The sequence below is a fragment of the Prunus persica genome, chromosome G1 (assembly GCF_000346465.2).
Source record: "Prunus persica cultivar Lovell chromosome G1, Prunus_persica_NCBIv2, whole genome shotgun sequence".
Taxonomy (NCBI): domain Eukaryota; kingdom Viridiplantae; phylum Streptophyta; class Magnoliopsida; order Rosales; family Rosaceae; genus Prunus; species Prunus persica.
In genome coordinates this window covers 39,206,877-39,227,966 of record NC_034009.1, presented here as the reverse complement: position 1 = coordinate 39,227,966, position 21,090 = coordinate 39,206,877, and the positions used below count along the sequence as shown (strand labels likewise).

At 38.2% G+C, this 21,090-nt stretch overlaps 3 protein-coding genes across 3 annotated transcripts; 2 read left to right on the top strand and 1 right to left on the bottom strand.

Annotated features, from left to right (window-relative positions):
* LOC18791853 (ABC transporter G family member 39) lies at positions 415-8,013 on the top strand. Its single transcript, XM_020556100.1, has 24 exons — positions 415-849; positions 1,016-1,136; positions 1,252-1,340; positions 1,429-1,513; positions 1,610-1,769; positions 1,872-1,948; positions 2,076-2,129; positions 2,289-2,379; positions 2,500-2,801; positions 2,926-3,207; positions 3,318-3,634; positions 3,721-3,881; positions 3,968-4,071; positions 4,197-4,353; positions 4,429-4,536; positions 4,625-4,749; positions 5,014-5,346; positions 5,482-5,772; positions 5,861-5,944; positions 6,035-6,168; positions 6,290-6,517; positions 6,654-6,825; positions 6,976-7,230; positions 7,328-8,013. Exons 1-24 carry the CDS (start codon positions 536-538, stop codon positions 7,583-7,585), a joined length of 4,302 nt encoding a protein of 1,433 aa, XP_020411689.1. The 5' UTR covers positions 415-535; the 3' UTR covers positions 7,586-8,013.
* LOC18789742 (pleiotropic drug resistance protein 1) lies at positions 9,642-16,880 on the top strand. Its single transcript, XM_020562996.1, has 24 exons — positions 9,642-10,170; positions 10,394-10,514; positions 10,608-10,696; positions 10,774-10,858; positions 10,949-11,108; positions 11,198-11,274; positions 11,414-11,467; positions 11,560-11,650; positions 11,769-12,070; positions 12,171-12,452; positions 12,717-13,033; positions 13,100-13,260; positions 13,354-13,457; positions 13,565-13,721; positions 13,799-13,906; positions 14,009-14,148; positions 14,222-14,554; positions 14,720-15,010; positions 15,090-15,173; positions 15,261-15,394; positions 15,517-15,744; positions 15,841-16,012; positions 16,145-16,399; positions 16,494-16,880. Exons 1-24 carry the CDS (start codon positions 9,920-9,922, stop codon positions 16,749-16,751), a joined length of 4,254 nt encoding a protein of 1,417 aa, XP_020418585.1. The 5' UTR covers positions 9,642-9,919; the 3' UTR covers positions 16,752-16,880.
* LOC18789917 (probable protein phosphatase 2C 22) lies at positions 17,388-20,314 on the bottom strand. Its single transcript, XM_007223237.2, has 4 exons — positions 19,635-20,314; positions 19,160-19,366; positions 18,699-18,910; positions 17,388-18,175 (listed from the first exon to the last, which is right to left on the bottom strand). Exons 1-4 carry the CDS (start codon positions 19,773-19,775, stop codon positions 17,611-17,613), a joined length of 1,125 nt encoding a protein of 374 aa, XP_007223299.1. The 5' UTR covers positions 19,776-20,314; the 3' UTR covers positions 17,388-17,610.

The following is a 21,090-nucleotide window of genomic DNA, read 5'->3' as shown; positions in this document are numbered from 1 at the left end:
GAATTAATTCAAAAAACAGAAACAATCCTGCTGTTTCCTCTATTAATCAATAAATAAATCAATTAGTTTTTATTTGTGAAAACAACAAAATTCATGTTAACATAAATCAACCCAGTTTTTTTATTATTGTCAGACTTACGCAGATAAATATTTATGTTGTCAGACAGTAAATCTGAAGTATATATTAAAGCGAGATTAACAAATTAACAAGTATCTTATGGTGTTAGATAGTTTGCCAAGAGAACATATGGATTGCTTTAGCGTATAAAAATCAAAATAGATATAAATAAATAAATCCATCTACAGCATACACGACTGAAGGAATGACATAGCTGGTGTGACACAAACACGTTTGGTCATCTCTCTGTCCGTTCAGACATCCTGAAAGGCATTGCAATCAATAGCAATGCTGAGTTCAGCTCTGAAATTCATGAAATGCAATTTTCTTGCATGAAAGTTTGGAGAAAGCTTGGAGGGTTGTGTTTGAATTTTTGATGAAATTGGTGCACTAGTATAGCGGAGGTGGGGGGTGACAATGAGCAATTCTGGGAGTGGACGTATAAGCAGCTTTGACATGTGGAGAAACACTTCCATGGAAGCTTTCTCCAAGTCTTCTCACCATGAAGAAGACGACGAAGAGTCTCTAACATGGGCTGCTATTGAGAGATTGCCCACATATTTACGCATACGGAGAGGCCTACTTGCAGAAGAGGATGGTCAGGCTAGAGAGATCATTGATGTAAACAATCTTGGATTATTAGAAAGGAAGAGCTTGTTGGAGAGACTTGTGAAGATTGCAGAGGAAGATAATGAGAAGTTCTTGTTGAAGCTCAAGGACCGCATGAACAGGTAATTAACAATTCAAATCACTTTGTTCATCAAAAGTTCCTGACTCGTTATATTTGATTAGCTTGTTAATGGGGTTCTTGAGAAATGTGTGTTTACTATGTGTCTGAAGAAATTCATGACTTGTTTGGTGTTGGTGTTTTGTCTGTTTTGCAAACTTTAAACTCAGAGTTGGGCTTGAATTTCCGACAACTGAAGTGCGGTTTGAGCATTTAAATGTTGAAGCAGAGGCTTATGTAGGAGGCAGGGCATTGCCTAGTGTGTTCAACTTCTCCATCAATATGTTAGAGGTAATTCATCTTTTGAATCAAACAAACATGTATACATAGTTTAGGTGTATGGTGTGTGTGTTTAGCTTGGGTCAACTTTCTCTTGTACATCATGTTTTCTTTTTTCTTTCTGAAGGGTTTCTTGAATTACCTTCATATTATTCCGAGTCGAAAGAAACCATTGCCAATCCTCCATGATGTAAGTGGGATTATCAAGCCAAGAAGGTAACTAATTAGGAAGATAAATATTCAACATAGACTGTAGTACTTATCAAACTGTTTCCCAGAATTGCTGGTTTGAATAATTCTGCAGAATGACACTGCTTTTAGGCCCCCCGGGCTCTGGAAAGACCACATTACTATTGGCATTGGCTGGAAAACTTGGTAAAGATCTAAAAGTAAGGATATGAATTATATTTCTATCTAATTAATTACACTATCCTTCTAGTGTCAGTTTTCATGTTATGATTTCATATAATTTGCTTACAACTTAGCTTTCTGGGAGAGTTACATACAACGGACACGGGATGGAAGAGTTTATACCGGAGAGGACCTCAGCTTATATTAGCCAGCATGATCTCCACATACCAGAATTGACAGTCAGAGAAACGCTGGCTTTTTCTGCAAGATGTCAAGGGGTTGGACCGCGTTATGGTCGGTTGAAAACACAGTGAAATTTCACATATTGAACTTATAAGTTTGAAGCATATTTTTGAAAATCTGAATTAAGTTCATTTGCATTTGTAAACTTTTCAGAAATGTTGGTAGAATTATCAAGAAGAGAGAAGGCTGCAAATATTAAGCCAGATCCTGATCTTGATGTTTACATGAAGGTATAAGAACAGCTGGATTGCTGGAGGAAATAAAATGTTATAGATTTCTGTTCATAATTGATATATATGTCAGCAACTATGCACGTGCTCCTTTGGAAAGCATTTTCATGCTCTTATATTTTTGCAGGCAGCAGCACTGGAAGGACAGGAAACCAATGTGGTTACAGATTACATAATCAAGGTACCCACAGTTTGTCCAAGTTAATGCCTTTATATAAAGATTACTACGTCTGTATAATTTATATGGTCAGAAACTGAACTACGTCTGTATAATTTATATGGTCAGAAACTGAAGTCTTTTGGCTTCTCCTTGTGTTTTTTTGCTAATATAATTTTGCAGGTTTTGGGACTAGAAGTTTGTGCTGACACCATGGTAGGGGATCAAATGAGACGAGGTATATCTGGGGGCCAAAAAAAGCGACTCACCACAGGTAGAACTTATGAATTATAGTTCTAGAACCAAACAAATTTTTTGCTACCAATTTCCAGACCCTGTAAGTGTCACAGTGTACTTAGGCTGATTCTTCTAAGAAAATGGTCAATAATAACAGGGGAGATGCTGGTTGGACCAGAAAAAGCACTTTTTATGGATGAGATATCAACTGGGTTGGACAGTTCAACAACATTTCACATTGTGAATTCACTCAGACAATCCATCCACATTCTCAATGGAACTGCCCTAATCTCTCTCCTGCAACCAGCACCAGAAACTTATGAACTCTTTGATGATATAATTCTCCTCTCAGATGGGCGCATTGTATATCAAGGTCCGCGCGAGAATGTGCTCGAGTTCTTTGAGCACAGGGGCTTCAAATGTCCAGAGAGGAAAGGAGTTGCTGATTTCCTACAAGAAGTAAGTTGTGACTTACTTATAAAATGACATATATTCTCATTAATTCATTTCATTTCTCCAAACAGATTGGACCTGACAATTGTAACTTTATTTTTCTTTTTGCCTCTTGTTATTTCTATAATAGGTGACATCAAGGAAAGATCAAGAGCAATACTGGGCTGATAAAGATAAGCCTTACAGCTTTGTAACTTCAAATGAATTTTCTGAAGCAATGCAATCATTTCGCATTGGTAGAGAACTTGGGGATGAGCTTGCCACACCATTTGACAAGTCTAAAGGGAACCCAGCAGCTTTAACAACTAACAAGTATGGAGTTAGCAAGAAGGAACTTTACAAAGCTTGTATGTCAAGACAAGTTTTGCTTATGAAGAGGAATTCATTTGTCTACATTTTCAAAATGACCCAGGTAATTAGTACATGAGCATGCATTGAACTTTTACTTTAAATATAAGTAGAAAATCACTGGTTGATTCCATAAATGCAAAGTGAAATACTGGTATCGTGTTTTGGTTTCAGTTCATTATAATGGCTTTTACAACAATGACACTATTCCTACGAACTGAGATGCATCGACGTACCGTGGAAGATGGTGGGATTTACATGGGATCTTTGTTTTACACAATGATGATAATTATGTTCACTGGATTCTCAGAACTTGCTATGACTGTCATGAGACTTCCTGTGTTTTTCAAGCAAAGGGACCTTCTCTTCTTTCCTGCTTGGGCATACTCTTTGCCAACATGTCTGATAAGAATCCCTCTGACCTTTGTGGAAGCTTTCATTTGGGTGGCCATGACTTACTATGTTATAGGTTATGATCCGAGCATTGAAAGGTGAAAAGCAAAACATGGCAGACATTACATGTCAATTTAGGCTCAAAATCATTTGTTATGAAATTGATAAAATTTTGTGGTAGCAGGTTCTTCAAACAGTTCATTTTACTACTGTGCATTAGTCAGATGGCAAATGGTCTGTTCCGATTGTTAGCGGCGGTAGGCAGGAGCCCAGTTGTTGCAAACACATTTGGGTCTGCTGCTTTACTTGTCCTTTTTGTTCTTGGTGGATTTATCTTATCACGAGGTGAATCGTTCATACATATAATCATCATTTCTTTTCGGTTACCTGATTTGAATTTTGATGGTAAAAAAAGTCCTTTTGTGACTCAGAAAGTATGCAAGAATGGTTGTTGTGGGGATATTGGTTCTCACCGCTGACATATGGAATGAATGCATTAGCTGTCAATGAATTTCTTGGAAAAAGTTGGAGACATGTAAGCATCTCTATTATTATTATTATTATTATTATTATTATTATTATTATTATGCGTATGACTGAGATATAAGAGTAAGAAGAGGAGAATGTTGGTTAATATGTGTCTGGAAAATTGGGTTATAGGTTCCTGCCAACTCAACAGAACCATTAGGAGTTATGGTCTTGAAGTCTCGAGGGGTATTACCAGAAGCACACTGGTACTGGATTGGAGTAGTAGCTTCACTTGGATTTGTTCTTCTGTTCAACTTCCTTTTTACTTTCGCACTCCAGTATCTTGATCGTAAGTACCAATTTAGACATTCTTCTGTCTTCAGTGGACAAAATATGTTCTGATGATGAGACTAATTTCCTGCAGCCATTGACAAGCCTCAGGCAGTAATGTCCAAAGAGGCCTTGGAAGAGAAACTTGCCAAGAAAAATGGAGAGACCGTTGAGCTACCGTCAATGGGAAAGAGCTCTGTTGGTGGGTCATAAAGCTCCAAATATTAATTAGTCCATTTCTGCATTGTAGAGTTCAATGTATATGTAATTTGTATGGTGTAACAATGCAGGAGTAGGGAATGAAAGTTTGGAGAGTGTCTCTACCAATCATACCAGGCGGCGAGGAATGGTTCTTCCTTTTGAAACCCTCTCAATGACGTTCAATGAAATCAGATATGCAGTTGACATGCCACAGGTATCTTTTCAACTTTTTGTATGGGGCGAAAATGCTGAGAGGCATTTTCATTGAAGTTTTTGATAATTTCCTCCGAAAAGCAATTTGAAATATTATAAGCATTTGATTATACACAATATATTCAAAACAGCATACCACAACCCTATTGTAGAACTCTATGTTTGAATGATGATGCATAACAACATTCTCAGATTAACTCTCTTATAGTTTTGAACCAATATACAGTGCTAAATGCATTCACATCCTTCCTACATATTTTTGTAGGAAATGAAAGCTGAAGGCATAACTGAGGATCGGCTAGAACTTCTGAAGGGTGTGAGTGGTGCTTTTAGGCCTGGTGTCCTAACAGCTCTAATGGGGGTTAGTGGTGCAGGGAAGACTACTTTAATGGATGTCTTGGCAGGACGGAAAACAGGTGGATATATCGAAGGAAGCATCATTGTATCTGGATATCCAAAAAATCAAGAAACATTTGCTCGCATATCAGGATATTGTGAGCAAACTGATATACACTCTCCTCATGTCACAGTCTATGAGTCTTTGGTGTATTCTGCATGGCTCCGATTGCCCCCAGGGGTTGATTCCCCAACCAGAAAGGTATACTTTCGACATATATTCTTCCTTTCAGCACTTTATGTTCAGTCAAGTCATTAACCTTTTATGTTAATTTTCATTATTAGCCTTTTATGCTCAGTCAAGTCATTTACCAAAAATCGGCATAATGGTTTGTAGATGTTCATTGAGGAAGTCATGGAGCTTGTTGAACTGACCTCAATAAGGGAAGCACTTGTTGGATTGCCTGGAGTGAATGGTCTTTCAACTGAGCAGCGCAAAAGGCTAACGATTGCAGTAGAACTTGTTGCCAACCCATCCATAATATTTATGGATGAGCCGACCTCTGGCCTTGATGCAAGGGCGGCAGCAATTGTAATGAGAACAGTGAGGAATACAGTGGACACCGGGCGAACTGTAGTCTGCACCATCCACCAGCCAAGCATTGATATATTTGATGCTTTTGATGAGGTGAGATACCTTTTTATGCTTTAGGATTAGACAAGTTGAATTTGTCACTTGTGTTCCAAGAACTTAAAAATTCAATATCCCATTGCAGCTGTTTCTTCTGAAACGGGGAGGAGAAGAAATATATGTTGGTCCTTTAGGCCACCAGTCTTCCCAGTTGATCAATTACTTTGAGGTTAGGCTTATAAATATTAAATACTAAAACTATACTATCTGCAATATGTTCTGCTCAACTGCTAACATAATGGAGTTATATTTCATCAAGGGAATTAATGGAGTTTCTAAACTAAGAGATGGCTACAATCCTGCAACTTGGATGTTGGAGGTTACTTCAGCAGGACAAGAAGCGGCTCTTGGGGTTAATTTCACTGACATATATAAGAATTCAGAAGTATACAGGTAGAAACAAATATAACACAGTTTGGATTGATCAGTTGAAATTTTAAATCATATGCGCAACAGTCTTATATATTGCTGCACTTCTGTTTCAGCTACTAATGATCATGTGTAAAATGTTTAGGAGAAACAAGGCCTTGATCAAGGAACTAAGTACTCCTCCACCAAATTCAAGAGACTTGTTCTTCCCTACACAGTACTCACAGTCCTTCTTTACCCAGTGCATAGCTTGCCTATGGAAACAGCATTGGTCTTATTGGCGAAACCCGTCATACAGTGCAGTGAGACTTTTGTACACTGCTGTGATGGCTCTAGTATTTGGGATAATATTCTGGGATCTTGGCTCCAAAAGGTACACTGAAAAACAATGTAATTCATTTGTGATAGACTGTCACCTAAGGTTGTGATGAAACATGAAACGTAATGTATAAAAATGGCGTCTCATCTCCTGGTGCATACTTTTGACAAAAACTGTTTGTGAATTGCAGGCATAGGCAACAAGATCTTTTTAATGCAATGGGATCTATGTACTCTGCTGTTCTCTTCATTGGAATACAAAATGCCTCATCAGTGCAGCCAGTTGTAGGCATTGAGAGGGTAGTCTTTTACAGAGAAAGGGCTGCTGGAATGTACTCAGCTTTTCCATATGCCTTGGGACAGGTATGTTACCAATTTATTTGTTTGTGTTAGTGAAGAATTCAAGTGCCCATTTGGATGAAAGGATCTGAAATAGATTTGGATTTAAAATGTAAATTTTCAAGTTTTGTGGAATTTCATCATAATTTCTCATCAAATTCCATTTCATGGTAGGTTCTGATTGAGCTTCCATACACTTCGATCCAAACAATCATCTATGGAGTTATAGTATACAGCATGATCGGATTTGAATGGACGGTCAGCAAGTTCTTGTGGCACATCTTCTTCATGTACTTCACCTTCTTATACTACATCTTGTATGGTATGATGATTGTGGGCATTACTCCAAACACAACCATTGCCGCTGTCGCTTCCTCAGCCTTCTACCCATTATGGAACGTCTTTTCAGGATTTATCATTCCGAAAACAGTAAGTATCGCAGGTCAACAATAACCATGCACATGCTTGTTTATTTGATTTAGCTTATCAGACCATGGCTCACAATGTTGTTGTTTGGGGGTAACAGAGAATTCCAATATGGTGGAGATGGTTCTACTGGGTGTGTCCAGTGTCTTGGACCTTGTATGGATTGTTTACTTCACAGTTTGGAGGCATCAAGGACACACTTGATTCGGGTGAAACTGTGGACGATTTTATAAGGGCTTATTTTGGATACACAAAAGATTTTTTAGGTGTTGTTGCAATTGTGCATGTTGGAATTTCAGGGCTCTTTGGTTTCATCTTTGCATTTTCAATCAAAGTATTTAACTTCCAAAAGAGATGAAGACAACCCTTATACATACATACATGTGTATATGTAAACAGATATAGTGCAAAAATCCATGATTTCTGGTTTTGCTGAAAGTCCGTGATTATACATACGACACGCAGGTTGGACAAGTAACAAGGTTGCTTTGAGGAAAGTAAATCAGTGATTTCTATGGACCTGTTGCTTCACAATTTAAAGACATAAAAGACACGTTTAGATTTGGGTGACACTGTGCCTGTGGAAGACTTTATAAGGAGATGTTGCAATTGTGCTTGCTGGGATTTCAGTGCTGCTTGGGTCATCTTTGCCTTCTCAGTCAAGGTATTGAAATTCCAAAAGAGATGAAAAACCGAGAACATTATACATGTAAATAATGCAAATTCAACCTCTTCAAGTTTTGATAGTTTGCTGAAATAATCCCTAGATTTTAGTTAGTGTTCAAACATATATGTACATGTAAGGATCTATGCCATTTGCCATGCGAGGAACCAAAGTCTAGCCAGTGGGGTATAGCTCAATTGATTGAGCTCTTCCACCTTCATCCATGTGGGCACAGGTTAGAAAACCTCCCTCTCCCAATCGCTTCTACTATAAAAAAAAAAAAAAATCCATATCTATGGCGTTTGATCCGAATTTGAAATTGTAATTTAAGTTAACATGTAAGTTTCGTTTTTTAATTAATATTTACTCCTAGAGTTTAAAAAAAACAGCCGAATTAATAGAAATGACTATAATTACGACATATGATCAAATTTAAGGGATAAATTGAATTTTGAAAGTATTAACTTTTCTATTAATAAGATTCACATGAAAATTCGAATGATCACAAACTGTGAGTGCTAATAACATTTCTCTTTTAACTTAGAATCAGGCCATAACTCACAATTAATATTGTTGTTTTTGGGCGTGACAGAGAATGCCAATATGGTGGAAATGGTTCCATTGGTGTGCCGTGTGTCTTGGGCCTTGTATGGTGAACCTGTTGAGGATTTTATAAAGGATTATTTTTGGTACAGAGGAGAGTTTTCAGGTGGTGTTGCAATTGTGCTTCTCGGGATTTCAGGGCTCATTTTCAATTGAAGTGTTGTACCTCCAAAAGAGGTGAAAACGTGTTATGTGCTTGCATTCAACTGAACGACAAAATGCAAATATCATGACTTCATGTTTTGAGCTGTTTGAAACTTCATAACCATGCAAATGACAATAAGGGCTTAAAAATTCAAGAAATTATCTTGATCTCGCAATGTGATTTAATGATTCGAACTGTTTCAAAAAAAAAAAAAAACCACCTAACAATTGGGGTTTCTACTTAAAAAAGAAAAAGAAAAAAAACTATTGTTGTCCAACGAGATTTAAATTCGGGACCTCTTTCAACGAAGTAGAAACTGATTGTGGTTAGACTAAATAGTCATTGACATTGGCATTGGCTGAGATCATGATTTTTTTCTAGTTGCCAATCTTTGGTTAAGTTAAGTTTAAGTTTGTAAAACGGAGAAAATCCAAATATAGTTGAAGAAACTTCCTTTAGAAATGAAAATTATGGTTCAGCTAGAATGTGTGTATTTTATATTCAAGAATATTTTGGTAAAGTATCCTCGTCTTTATAATCGTGCTGATAAAAATGATTAATCTTAGAAAGGTTCTTGTTTCTTGCACAACTTGACCTTAGTCACCTTCATACTTTACGAAAGGTAGACCAATAGAAAATTCTATATATGCTCTTTACCAAACTTTATTGACCTTATCTCTTATTTCATCACAATTATTAGTTTTTATTAACTTTACAGTGATGATTAAGTGGACCTTGAAATTGGGGCGTCTTGACGGTTCAACCTATTAGGTATTTTTTTTGGGGTGTCTTTTTGAAATTATAAAGCACCATAAGTTTTTTCAATAATAAGGATGAGAATTTTGATAGCTATATATGAGTTTTTTGCGGTTGAAATAATTGACAATCGTTAATTGATGTGAATCTCACATCTCACGCATATAATCTAGGCATCATTAACAAACCTCAAAGGACTAAATTCAAACCCTTCAAGAATCTTATATTTCAGATAAGACATCACCGGAATGGATTTTCGACACCTTATACTTTCCCTACCACACACACACGCATCATGCACCTTTTTTTTTAGTATTTGGTGTCTATATTTCGAAATGTCCAGAGTCTCGCAAAGTCCATTGCCCAAGTGACAAAAGAAAAAAAGTAAAGACAGACAGAGAGACCCATCTCATAATATCTAAGCCGTTTCAGTTCAATTATTCATGATAGCAGGTTGGTATGAACAGAGCATGAATGGTGATATAAACATTTCAGTCCTTGTATAGGGCCTTTTAGGATCAGGTATGGAAGTCTTTTCGAGGTCTTCTCGAGCAGAAGAAGATGAAGAAGCTCTGAAATGGGCTGCAATAGAGAGGCTCCCTACGTGTTTACGTATAGGGAGAGGTTTGTTCATTGATGGTGAGGGTCAAGCTAGAGCGGTTGATGTAGAGAAACTTGGTTTGCTAGAGAGAAAGACTTTGTTGGAGAGGCTGGTGAGCAATGCAGAGAAAGATAATGAAAAGTTCTTGTTGAAGCTCAAGGAACGGATTGATCGGTGAGTTCTTGTGCATTCTATGTGTTTCAAACAATTTAAGAGAGTGGAATTATGTCTTCCACCTAAAAACAGAACAGGATTTAACGTTGAATGTGACTTTGTTGATGGAACTGTTGGCTGTACAAGTTTCAATACTGTTGAATTACTTTAATTATGTCTTTGGGAGCATTTTGGTGAGGTATTTGTGTTGGTTTTTCCCTTTTTTTCCCAAATCTAAATACAGAGTTAGACTTGATGTGCCAACAATTGAAGTTCGGTTCAACCATCTAACTGTTGAGGCAAAAGTTTATATTGGAAGCAGAGCACTGCCCACATTACTCAACTTTGCTATCAATATGTTACAGGTAATCTTTTAGATCACATAAACATAAATTCTATTCTAATTTTAGTAATTATCTTTCCCAATACTCACGTCATGAAACTCCCCCTTGGTACAGGGCATGCTACATTATCTTCACATTTTTCCAAGTAGAAAGACACCTTTAACAATCCTTCAAAACATTAGTGGCATCATCAAGCCTCAAAGGTGAGTTAGCCATGTTTTAAAAAAAATCCATTGTACATTTACCAAATTTTTTTCACTCATGGATGCAATTCCTGCAGAATGACTTTGCTTTTAGGTCCCCCAAGCTCTGGAAAGACCACATTACTATTAGCTCTGGCCGGAAGACTTGGTAAAGATTTAAAAGTAAGAAAGCTTAAATTTAGAGATTTTCTTTTGGTTCAGTTCATATCACCTCTGGTCCAAATTCTAATAGGGAAATTGATGAATGTCAAGTCTTCCGGGAGGGTTACATATAATGGACATGGAATGGAAGAATTTGTACCTCAAAGAACATCAGCTTATATAAGTCAAAATGATCTCCACATAGGAGAAATGACAGTGAAAGAGACGTTGGCTTTCTCAGCTAGATGTCAAGGAGTTGGATCAAATTGCGGTTAGTCAAAACACCATTTATTTGATACATTTCATTTTTCCTTCCAAAGAGTTTTAAAGGGTTTGATTTCATATATGGAAAAAGTGCAGACATGTTGGCAGAACTATGTAGAAGAGAGAAGGAGGAGAATATCAAACCTGACCCTGATATTGACATCTACCTGAAGGCAAGTAAACAGATTGAAGAGAAAAATTAACCAACCCTTTTAATGTGGGAGTCTCCATCTGCATTTCTTATCAGAAATAAATTTCATGTAACTGCCGCTTTCATTCTATGAAATTCCTCTGACACTTGAAATTCTTCAGGCAGCAGCACTAGAAGGGCAGGAGACCAGTGTAGTCACTGATTATATTCTCAAGGTACCACCTTGAAGTTCATTTCAGCTTGGAGATATGGACAACCATTTGCTTGTATCCATATAACTTTATGTTTCTGCTTTTAATTATTGCAGATTCTGGGACTTGAAGTCTGTGCTAATACTATGGTGGGGGATGAAATGGTAAGAGGCATCTCAGGTGGAGAAAGAAAGCGTGTCACAATAGGTAAAACATAGAACAAGTCATTGTGTATCTAAAAATCTTTTTTTTTTAAGTTTCAGAAAGTCTAAATTTTACACCATGTAAATTGATGCTTCTGAGATTTCTGGTAACAATGACATAGGGGAGATGCTTGTTGGACCAGTAAGAGCTCTTTTCATGGATGAGATATCAACTGGCTTGGACAGTTCTACAACTTTCCAAATAGTAAATTCACTCAGGCAATCCATCCATATTCTAAGCAGAACTGCAGTTGTCTCCCTCCTTCAGCCAGCCCCCGAAACTTATAGCCTGTTTGATGATATTATTCTTCTCTCAGATGGGCAAATCGTGTATCAGGGTCCACGCGAAAATGTGCTTGAATTTTTTGAATCCATGGGATTCAAGTGTCCTGAGAGGAAAGGAGTTGCTGACTTCTTGCAAGAGGTGATTTCCCTTTTTAATTTCTTCACTTTCTTGTAGTGTTTGACTGTCATAGTACTAACTTTTTTCTTTAACAATATTCTTTTCGTGGGGGTTGTCATAGGTGACATCAAGGAAAGATCAAGAGCAGTACTGGGCACGTTTAGATGAGCCCTATAGATTTGTTACTGTCAATGATTTCGCCGAAGCATTCCAGTCATTTCCAGTTGGTCAGAAACTTGGTGATGAGCTTGCTGTTCCCTTCGACAAGTCCAAAAGTCACCGTGCTGCTTTGTCAGCCAAGAAGTATGGCGTTAACAAGAAGGAGTTGTTCCGAGCTTGCGTTTCTAGAGAATTCTTGCTGATGAAGAGGAACTCATTTGCCTTCATTTTCAAATTTGCCCTAGTGAGTAAAGCATTTGAGTCTTTTGTAATTGACTTGAATTGGAAAACTTGAAAACTTTATTGAAACCTTAGTACTATGAGAATGTGAAGTTGAAAATGTCAAAGTTAGAAAACCTTGCAAGGGCGGAGTAGCCCAACTCCTTATAAGCCCTTGCAAGGTTTTCGAACTTTCCAATGTGGGACATTTTCACCTTCATATTCTCACAAGTACTTGGCCTCAAAGTGATTCTACCTTATAATTGTTCCTTTTTAACTTGTGTTTCAGCTTATTATGTTAGCTTCTATAACAGCATCGATATTTCTACGAATTAAGATGCACAAAAACACAGTGGAGGATGGTGGAGTTTATATGGGTGCTTTGTTCTTTGCGGTCATTGTAGCAATGTTTAATGGAATATCAGAACTCAACATGGCCATTATGAAACTTCCTGTCTTCTACAAACAAAGAGATCTTCTCTTCTTTCCTTCATGGGCATACTCTCTACCTGCATGGATCCTCAAGATCCCAATCACTCTTGTAGAAAGTGCCATTTGGGTGGTCATTACTTATTATGTCATAGGATTTGATCCATGTGCAGAAAGGTGAGAAAAATAATGCTTCATACTTTAAGTTTGATTAGGATTTGATGAAAGCTCTATATATTTCAGGTTGTTCAAGCAGTACATTTTACTCCTGTGCATAAACCAGATGGCATCTGGGATGTTCAGGTTCATGGCAGCCTTAGGAAGGGATGTAATAGTTGCAAGCACAACTGGATCCTTTGCATTGCTTATAATTATGGTTTTGGGTGGATTTGTCTTATCTCGAGGTGATTTAACTATAGAAGTAATAAGATTACTAATTTCCACTGCTGATGTGATTCAGATTCTAATTTTAAAAACCTCTTCTTTTTTTGCATCAGAGGCTGTGCCAAAATGGTGGTTGTGGGGTTACTGGATCTCGCCGTTAATGTATGGACAAAATGCTATTACTGTGAATGAATTTCTTGGAAAGAATTGGAGACATGTAATCATCTATTTCTCTCAAAGTTTGTGTAGCTCCACTAAAAGAAAATTGATAGAAGGTAGAATGATTGTGATCAATGATTATGTGGAGATATCTCTATGTTATAGGTTCCACCTAATTCGACAGAATCCTTGGGAGTTTTGATCCTGAAGTCTCATGGAATTTTCCCAGAAGCACGATGGTATTGGATTGGAGTAGCGGCTTTATTTGGATATATTTTTCTGTTCAATCTCCTTCTTACTTTGGCTCTGCAGTATCTTGATCGTAAGTATCACGATTCATATGTTCTTTCTGCTTTCAGTTTTGGACTTGTTCATCTAAAAACTGGATTAATGTTGCAGCATTTGGTAAGCCTCAGACAGTACTTTCCAAAGAAGGCATGGCTGAAAGAAATGCTAGCACAACTGGAGAGTTCATTGAGCTATTGCCAAGAGGAAAGAGCTCTTCTGGTGGGTCATTCAGTTCAGTTCCTACATATGTTTCTGTTTTAAATACCCTGTTGAATTCAAGCATTGTTGATGTACAATAACTCAATGCAAAAATTACTGAAGGTCAAAGAAGCTTACCGTTATCTGCAAGAGGGGGAAGAACTGATGAAGCTAATGGGAAAAGGAAGCGCGGAATGGTTCTTCCTTTTCAACCGCTTTCCCTTGCTTTCGATGAGATCAGATATGCAATAGATATGCCACAGGTAACTTTCAACGTTAAATTAGAAGTACCTCGACAATAATAATGTTTTGGTTGAATTTTCAATGTATTTTCAGGAAATGAAAGCTGAGGGTGCTCAAGAGGATCAGTTGGAACTTTTGAAGAGTGTGAGTGGTGCATTTAGGCCAGGAGTCTTAACAGCTCTAATGGGTGTCAGTGGGGCTGGCAAGACCACTCTAATGGATGTGTTGGCTGGAAGGAAAACTGGTGGACATATCAAGGGAAGCATCATGGTATCTGGGTATCCGAAAAGGCAAGAAACATTTGCTCGCATATCAGGATATTGTGAGCAAACTGATATCCACTCTCCTCATGTTACAGTTTATGAATCTCTACTTTTTTCTGCGTGGCTTCGGCTACTCCCTGAGGTTGATTCTGCAACAAGAAAGGTACAATTTCAGCATTCTTTTTTTAACAGACAGACAAGACACATTTTTTTTTTTATGGGTTGAAGACAAGAAACTATTATAAAGCATCAAACATGAACATTTTTGTACTCTCTGGCCTACTTACCAAGTTAAGTACAAATTGATCTGATGTTTGATGGGTTGCAGATGTTCATCGAAGAAGTCATGGAGCTTGTGGAGCTGACTTCATTGAGGGGAGCACTTGTGGGATTACCTAGTGTGACCGGTCTTTCGACTGAGCAGCGCAAAAGGCTGACAATTGCTGTTGAGCTTGTTGCAAATCCATCTATAATCTTCATGGATGAACCAACCTCCGGCCTTGATGCCAGAGCAGCAGCAATCGTGATGAGAACCGTGAGGAACACGGTGGACACAGGAAGAACTGTGGTTTGCACCATCCACCAGCCAAGCATAGACATATTTGATGCATTTGATGAGGTTAGATATCCCATTTCAAAAAGGAACTGTAACCTGTGTTGCAAAGTAAATGTTTTAAGCACTTCATGTTGCATTGCAGCTTCTTCTGTTGAAACTGGGAGGTGAGCAAATGTATGGTGGTCCATTAGGCTCCCATTCCTCTCATCTGATCAAGTACTTTGAGGTCAGGACCATAGAGAAATAAATAATGACATAATCTTCCTTAACATTATTTATTAACTAACATATATATGAGTTTTGTGGCACCAAGGGAATTAATGGAGTTCCTAAAATCAAAGATGGATATAACCCTGCAACCTGGATGTTGGAGATTACTTCGGCTGCGCAAGAGGCAGCTCTCAGGGTTAATTTCACAGAGGTGTACAAGAACTCAGAGCAATTTAAGTAAGAGTTTAATTTCAAGTCTCTTCCAGGAGAGGGATGAGAATTCAAAAAGTCTTAGTATTTGTAGTTGATGCATGTGGTTGCTCTATACAATTGTTGATACTCTAAGGTCAATGGTTCAGGAGCAGCAAAGCAATGATCAAGGAACTAAGTACACCACCCTCGGGTTCTAGAGATCTATACTTCCCTACTCGCTACTCTCAGTCTTTTCTCATCCAATGTATGGCTTGCCTATGGAAACAGCACTGGTCGTACTGGAGAAACCCATCATATAGTGCAGTAAGGCTGCTATTCACAACGTTCATCGCTTTGTTGTTTGGTTTGATATTCTGGAATCTTGGATCGAAAAGGTATGTAGATGAGTAAACTTAAACAATGGCTGGAAATGGCATCCAGATTTCTGTTTCTTAATCACCAATATGTTCAAACTTGTTTGCGGACCACAGGACAAAGCAGCAAGATCTCTTCAATGCTATGGGCTCCATGTATGCTGCTGTAATCTTTCTCGGGGTACAAAACGGCGCCTCAGTGCAGCCGGTTGTGGCTGTTGAGAGAACAGTCTTTTACAGAGAGAGAGCAGCTGGAATGTATTCGGCTTTGCCCTACGCATTTGGACAGGTAAAACAGTTGAAACTGGCAATGCATGGCATAGAATTATTGAAACCACACATGCTTCTCTCCCTGAAACTCAGGAAATCGTAGGAAGCTCATTGTAATGTTCAATGGCTCACCAAGTCACTGTCTTTGCAGATGATGATTGAGCTTCCCTACATCTTCATTCAGACTGTTATTTATGGATTCATAGTGTATTCCATGATGGGATTTGATTGGATAGCTGCCAAGTTCTTTTGGTTCCTGTTTTTCTTGTACTTCACCTTGTTATACTATACATTGTATGGCATGATGACCATGGCTCTCACTCCCAACCACAACATTGCTGCCATAACCTCATCTAGCTTCTATGCAATATGGAACCTTTTCTCCGGATTTGTTGTTCCTCCAACAGTAAGTAAATATATACACATACATACATACATAGATACATAAATTCATATGCATACCTTCTATGAAATATGGAACTAAATTTTGGTTATGACAGAGAATTCCAATATGGTGGAAATGGTACTATTGGGTCTGCCCTGTTGCTTGGACATTGTATGGAATGGTTGCTTCACAATTTGGAGACATAAAGGACACACTGGAGTCGGGGGAATCAGTGGAGCATTTCTTGAGAAGTTACTTTGGATACAAGCATGACTTTTTGGGCATCGTTGCCGTCGTGATTGTTGGATTTTCATTGCTATTCGGCTTCATCTTTGCCTATGGAATTAGAGCATTCAATTTCCAAAAAAGATGAGAATGTTATACAAATAAATATATGAACAATATCCATTGTTGAATAACCTGCATCATTCTCATCTGTCATTGTGATTCAAGTATTTTCCAGATAGATCAGTCGAATATGGTAAAAGCAACAATCTTTTTTAATCTTTCCTGATCCTGCCTGAAAGCCGGAAAGGGCAAAACTAACATGCAAGAAGTCTGGGCGTATGTTAAGGCTGGGGGTTGAGGGCCCAAAAAGTGATTCTGGCAACTGGGGCTGGCCAGGGCAGCTGCTGGGGCATACGAAACCAGGTCAGCCCTCAAGCAAGAATAGCCCAAGTTCAAGCCCGGGTTTGCTGAATTCAGCAACAACAAAAATTTAAAAAAATCTACAAAAAATACAAAAAATTTCAAATTTTTTAAAAATAAATAAATACTTAGTCATAGTTTTTACTTACCACACCAAAACTCTATACAAATTTCTCTCCTTATATCTCATGTAAATAGTTGTTGCCATGGTAATTGGTGGAAACACCACAACCTTTTGCAAGGGCAGCCACTATTCACATGAATAGTAACTCCCCCCTACCATGGCAAAAGGCAAATTGCTGGAAATGCTCTAACAAACCTCCAATAAAATAATAAAGGCACGTTCATGAACAAGCAATTCCTTAACAACAGTAAATGCCATCCACTAAAGTAAAATCATTTCAAGGAGTGCATACACAAGTTAAATCAGAGTTGTACAAGAACAACAAATTAGGTTACCGACATGGCCGCCGCATATATTACAGTTGGAACTCAAAAATCTCAGTAAAACTACAATGGAAAATTTCAATTAGAAAAACACAATGTAGAAAAGGAGAAAAAAGGGTAAACCATTTGTCATTATCTCAAGTTTTCAAGTCATCCAAGAAGCTTTGCAACTCCCTCAACCCTTCAGCAGAAAAACTCCTCTGCACTCTTGAGCGAGGGGCAATCAGGTTAGGTGGACGCTGTGGTTGGAAGCAGACTACGACAACAGCCAAATTGTCCCCACTCTTCCTCTTCAAAGCCTCATCAACCAAATCCTTGCTACATGTGGCTGGGTCATTGTGCTCCTGAAGCCTGCGCCGAGCAAAATCCACAGCATTTTGACTCATAAACACATCCCAGATCCCGTCACAGCCAATGATAAGGAACTCATCATCCTCTGTAAGTTTTGCAGTCATAAATTCTGGCTCTGCACTGAGTGGCCCACCGTCCCTGCCCTTCATCCCTTCCATATGCCAGTCTCCCAATGCACGAGCAACGTTAAGCTGTCCATTAAGGTAACCATCATACACATATCCTCCAGATGCCTCGATGCGTTGTTTCTCTTTGCCGCAAATCGGTTTGTGATCTCTTGACATTTCAATTGCTTTGCCACGGCGGCACAGCACTGCTCGACAATCTCCAGCATTTGCTACCACCAACAACCTGGCAACAGAAACTAAGATCAACATACAGTACGGCTAATCAAACACACATGTTTGTTGGTGCATCTGAAAGTAATATTTTGGAGCTGATGGGATAAATTAACAGGACATGCATGAATTAGATAAACAGAGCAGACCCAGATCAAACCAAAATCATTCAACTAACCAAGAACTGCTTGAACCATAGAACCAATTGGATTGAGACAACGTTAGGTCAGCCTGCATACAGCTAAATGTGACGAGTAGATCAAAGATTACCCACACACACCCATAAGAAAATATTTTCAACAGAGTATGGCTGGGTATTCCCAATACTTTCCATACATTTTCTTCAGTCTGTACTGAACTCAGAGCTTACTTCAGAAGGCAGTGAACAACAAAAAGAAGCACTAAGGAATGAGATTCAAATTTCACGCACATCAATCATGCCATAGAAGAATGAACTAAAATATAATTGATGTACTCTAAGCAATCATGATACATGCACCTATAGTTCACAGGTAGCAAAAACCAAAATATCCAACCTTCCAATGAGAAGAGCGGTCAATGCAGTGGTACCAGAGGCAAGGGTGGCATCCAAGGTGCAAGCTTCTTCAAAGGCAGTGTCAGTATGAAGAAAGGCTGAAGTGACAACCCTTTCAATATCCCTAGGGAAGTCTTCATTCTCAATAATGAACTTTGGCAAATGAAAGCAAGCAAAGTCAGCAGCATGCTTTCCTCCATGTCCATCAAACACCTGACCAACCAATAACATAGGAATGTCGAGTTGGGAAATGCTGAAGATAGATTAGCTAGCAAGTTCAATACATGTAGATCATCATTCTAACCATATGTATGTTTCATTATAGATATTACCACAGAAAGCTACATCTAAAGAGATGAGGTATACAGTCAACGAATAAGAACTAAACAACTTTGGATCTAGAATGTAACTGCACAACGAGTAAGGAAATTTTTAATAACATGTGGAAGAGAAGATAAATACCCCATAAAAGGCACTTGGGCCATCAGTACGATTCTTGAGCCCATAATCGTGCATAAAATTGTCAACACAGACATATACATCTTCCATGCTGGGACGAGACCCTATGTCAGCCCATGCTCCGGACCGGACAACTGGAATGAACTTAGATTCAAATTCCTCTGCTTGAACTCCCGGTTCAACTTTAATGTCAGATGTCTTTGTCTTCATCTGCAAAATTCCATTCAGACCTTTAATAATTGCACACCAAAGCCTTTAATAATTCAACTTCTAATGCTCGCATTTCAAGTTTATGTCATCATGTATTGACACTCCTAATTCTGATTGCCCAAAATTACAGTGCGGCTAGACTTACAAATTTTCTAACTGTTTGCATCAGTACGGTCATAAACAGCTAAGAAACCAATACTACGTAAATATATATATAGTGCTATTATGACAAAATGGCAAAAACGCATAAGCTGATAATGACACATACAAGAGATGGGTGTCGAACAAGCGATTTCTTGCAAAGCACAGGAACGCCGTCATGGCTAAAGCACTGCCAGTACGCCCCGGCGAGAGGGTTGGGAGGCCGGCCCTCGCTTGAGCTTCCATTTTCAACTTTACTTCCCTCCATAGTTCTCAACCATCACATCCTTTGCCACAAACCCACCACACCATAAATGTCAATTTTGAAAATTTGCTCAGAATGTAACTCAGTGAGTTAATTACTGATTCTGTTGAACTCAAAGAATGGGACTTTAGCAATGTGGATCGATGCTGAATTGAACAAAGGAAACAGAAAATGAAAAATTAGGGTTTGGAGTGGAGAAATGTATTGGGATTAAGGAGCTGATGAATGATTAGTTGACTCAGCTGGGGATTAGCACTTTTAAAACGAAAAGGGATTCGATTTGACTAAGGCTTTTTATGGCGAACTAAGAGGAGATTGGATTTGGGAATTTAGGGTTTTGCAGGTGCAGAGATTGAAAAAGATGGGATTTATGGTTTCAGGGAAGTGCAAATTGAACAGTAGGGTTTTGCAGAGAGAGAAATGAGAATTAGGGTTTTAGAAAGCGACGAAATCGTAGTGAAAGCGATGCCCTGTGATCTAACAGACTGAGAGAACGAGAGATTTTGGGCGATCTACACGAAGACACTGGTTTTCGCTGAATGCTAAGATTTAACTGGTCGGTTTCTTAGGGGAAAGCCAAACGACGTCGCATTGAGAACCCCAGCTGCGTTTGACTTTGGACTTCATAAAGTCACATGCTTTGGTCATTTTTCGAGGTAATAGATATTTTTAATAAATAAATATCTAAAAATAATCCTTTAAAATGAAGAAAGAAAGCTTAAAGTTAACATGATGGTACAGATTAAAATGATGGCGTTCTTTTTATAATTATAACTTATAACTACCTTAATTATTATTTTTAAATTTTAGATCTTTTGCTTTTAATTCAACTGTCAAATTTTTCATGTATGATCATTTTGAGTGTTTTTTTTGAAATAATTACATTGACTTGAAAAATAATCGATTTAGATCGTGTATGCACGTATATTATTTGGTAGATAAAATTGGAGAAAAGTTTAGGTGAGTCACGTATAATATTACATGAATGATGAAAAATAACAAAATTTGGGTGATGGGTGAAAGTGATGGTAAACGGGTAGCATGTGTTGATTGGTCTAAAGTCCGAATGAGGTGGAGTCCAAGCAAGTGCCAACTATTGTTTCTGACGTTCAAACTTGAACTAATCACAGATGCAGAGGAGGCGTGATTGTTGTCTGAAAGTGAGACGCAGTGTAACCATTCAAAGCTGCCTTGGCATGCTTTTCAGTAATTTTCATGGAGTTTTTGGGTGTATCTGCAGAGAGAGATAGCGACAATATTAATACAGATTCTTTCTTTATTTTTTCAACGAGATATTAAATTGTCACGTGAACATAAA

Coding starts and splice junctions, on each gene's coding strand:
- LOC18791853 (XM_020556100.1), top strand. CDS start 536: ATGAGCAATTCTGGGAGTGGACGTATAAGCAGCTTTGACATGTGGAGA. Junction 3,635..3,720: donor TATGATCCGAGCATTGAAAG/GTGAAAAGCAAA, acceptor TTGTGGTAGCAG/GTTCTTCAAACAGTTCATTT. Junction 6,169..6,289: donor AAGAATTCAGAAGTATACAG/GTAGAAACAAAT, acceptor TAAAATGTTTAG/GAGAAACAAGGCCTTGATCA.
- LOC18789742 (XM_020562996.1), top strand. CDS start 9,920: ATGGAAGTCTTTTCGAGGTCTTCTCGAGCAGAAGAAGATGAAGAAGCT. Junction 11,468..11,559: donor TCACTGATTATATTCTCAAG/GTACCACCTTGA, acceptor TAATTATTGCAG/ATTCTGGGACTTGAAGTCTG. Junction 13,034..13,099: donor TTTGATCCATGTGCAGAAAG/GTGAGAAAAATA, acceptor TATATATTTCAG/GTTGTTCAAGCAGTACATTT.
- LOC18789917 (XM_007223237.2), bottom strand. CDS start 19,775: ATGGAGGGAAGTAAAGTTGAAAATGGAAGCTCAAGCGAGGGCCGGCCT. Junction 18,911..19,159: donor GCCCAAGTGCCTTTTATGGG/GTATTTATCTTC, acceptor TTGGTTGGTCAG/GTGTTTGATGGACATGGAGG. Junction 18,176..18,698: donor ACCGCTCTTCTCATTGGAAG/GTTGGATATTTT, acceptor TTCTGTTGCCAG/GTTGTTGGTGGTAGCAAATG.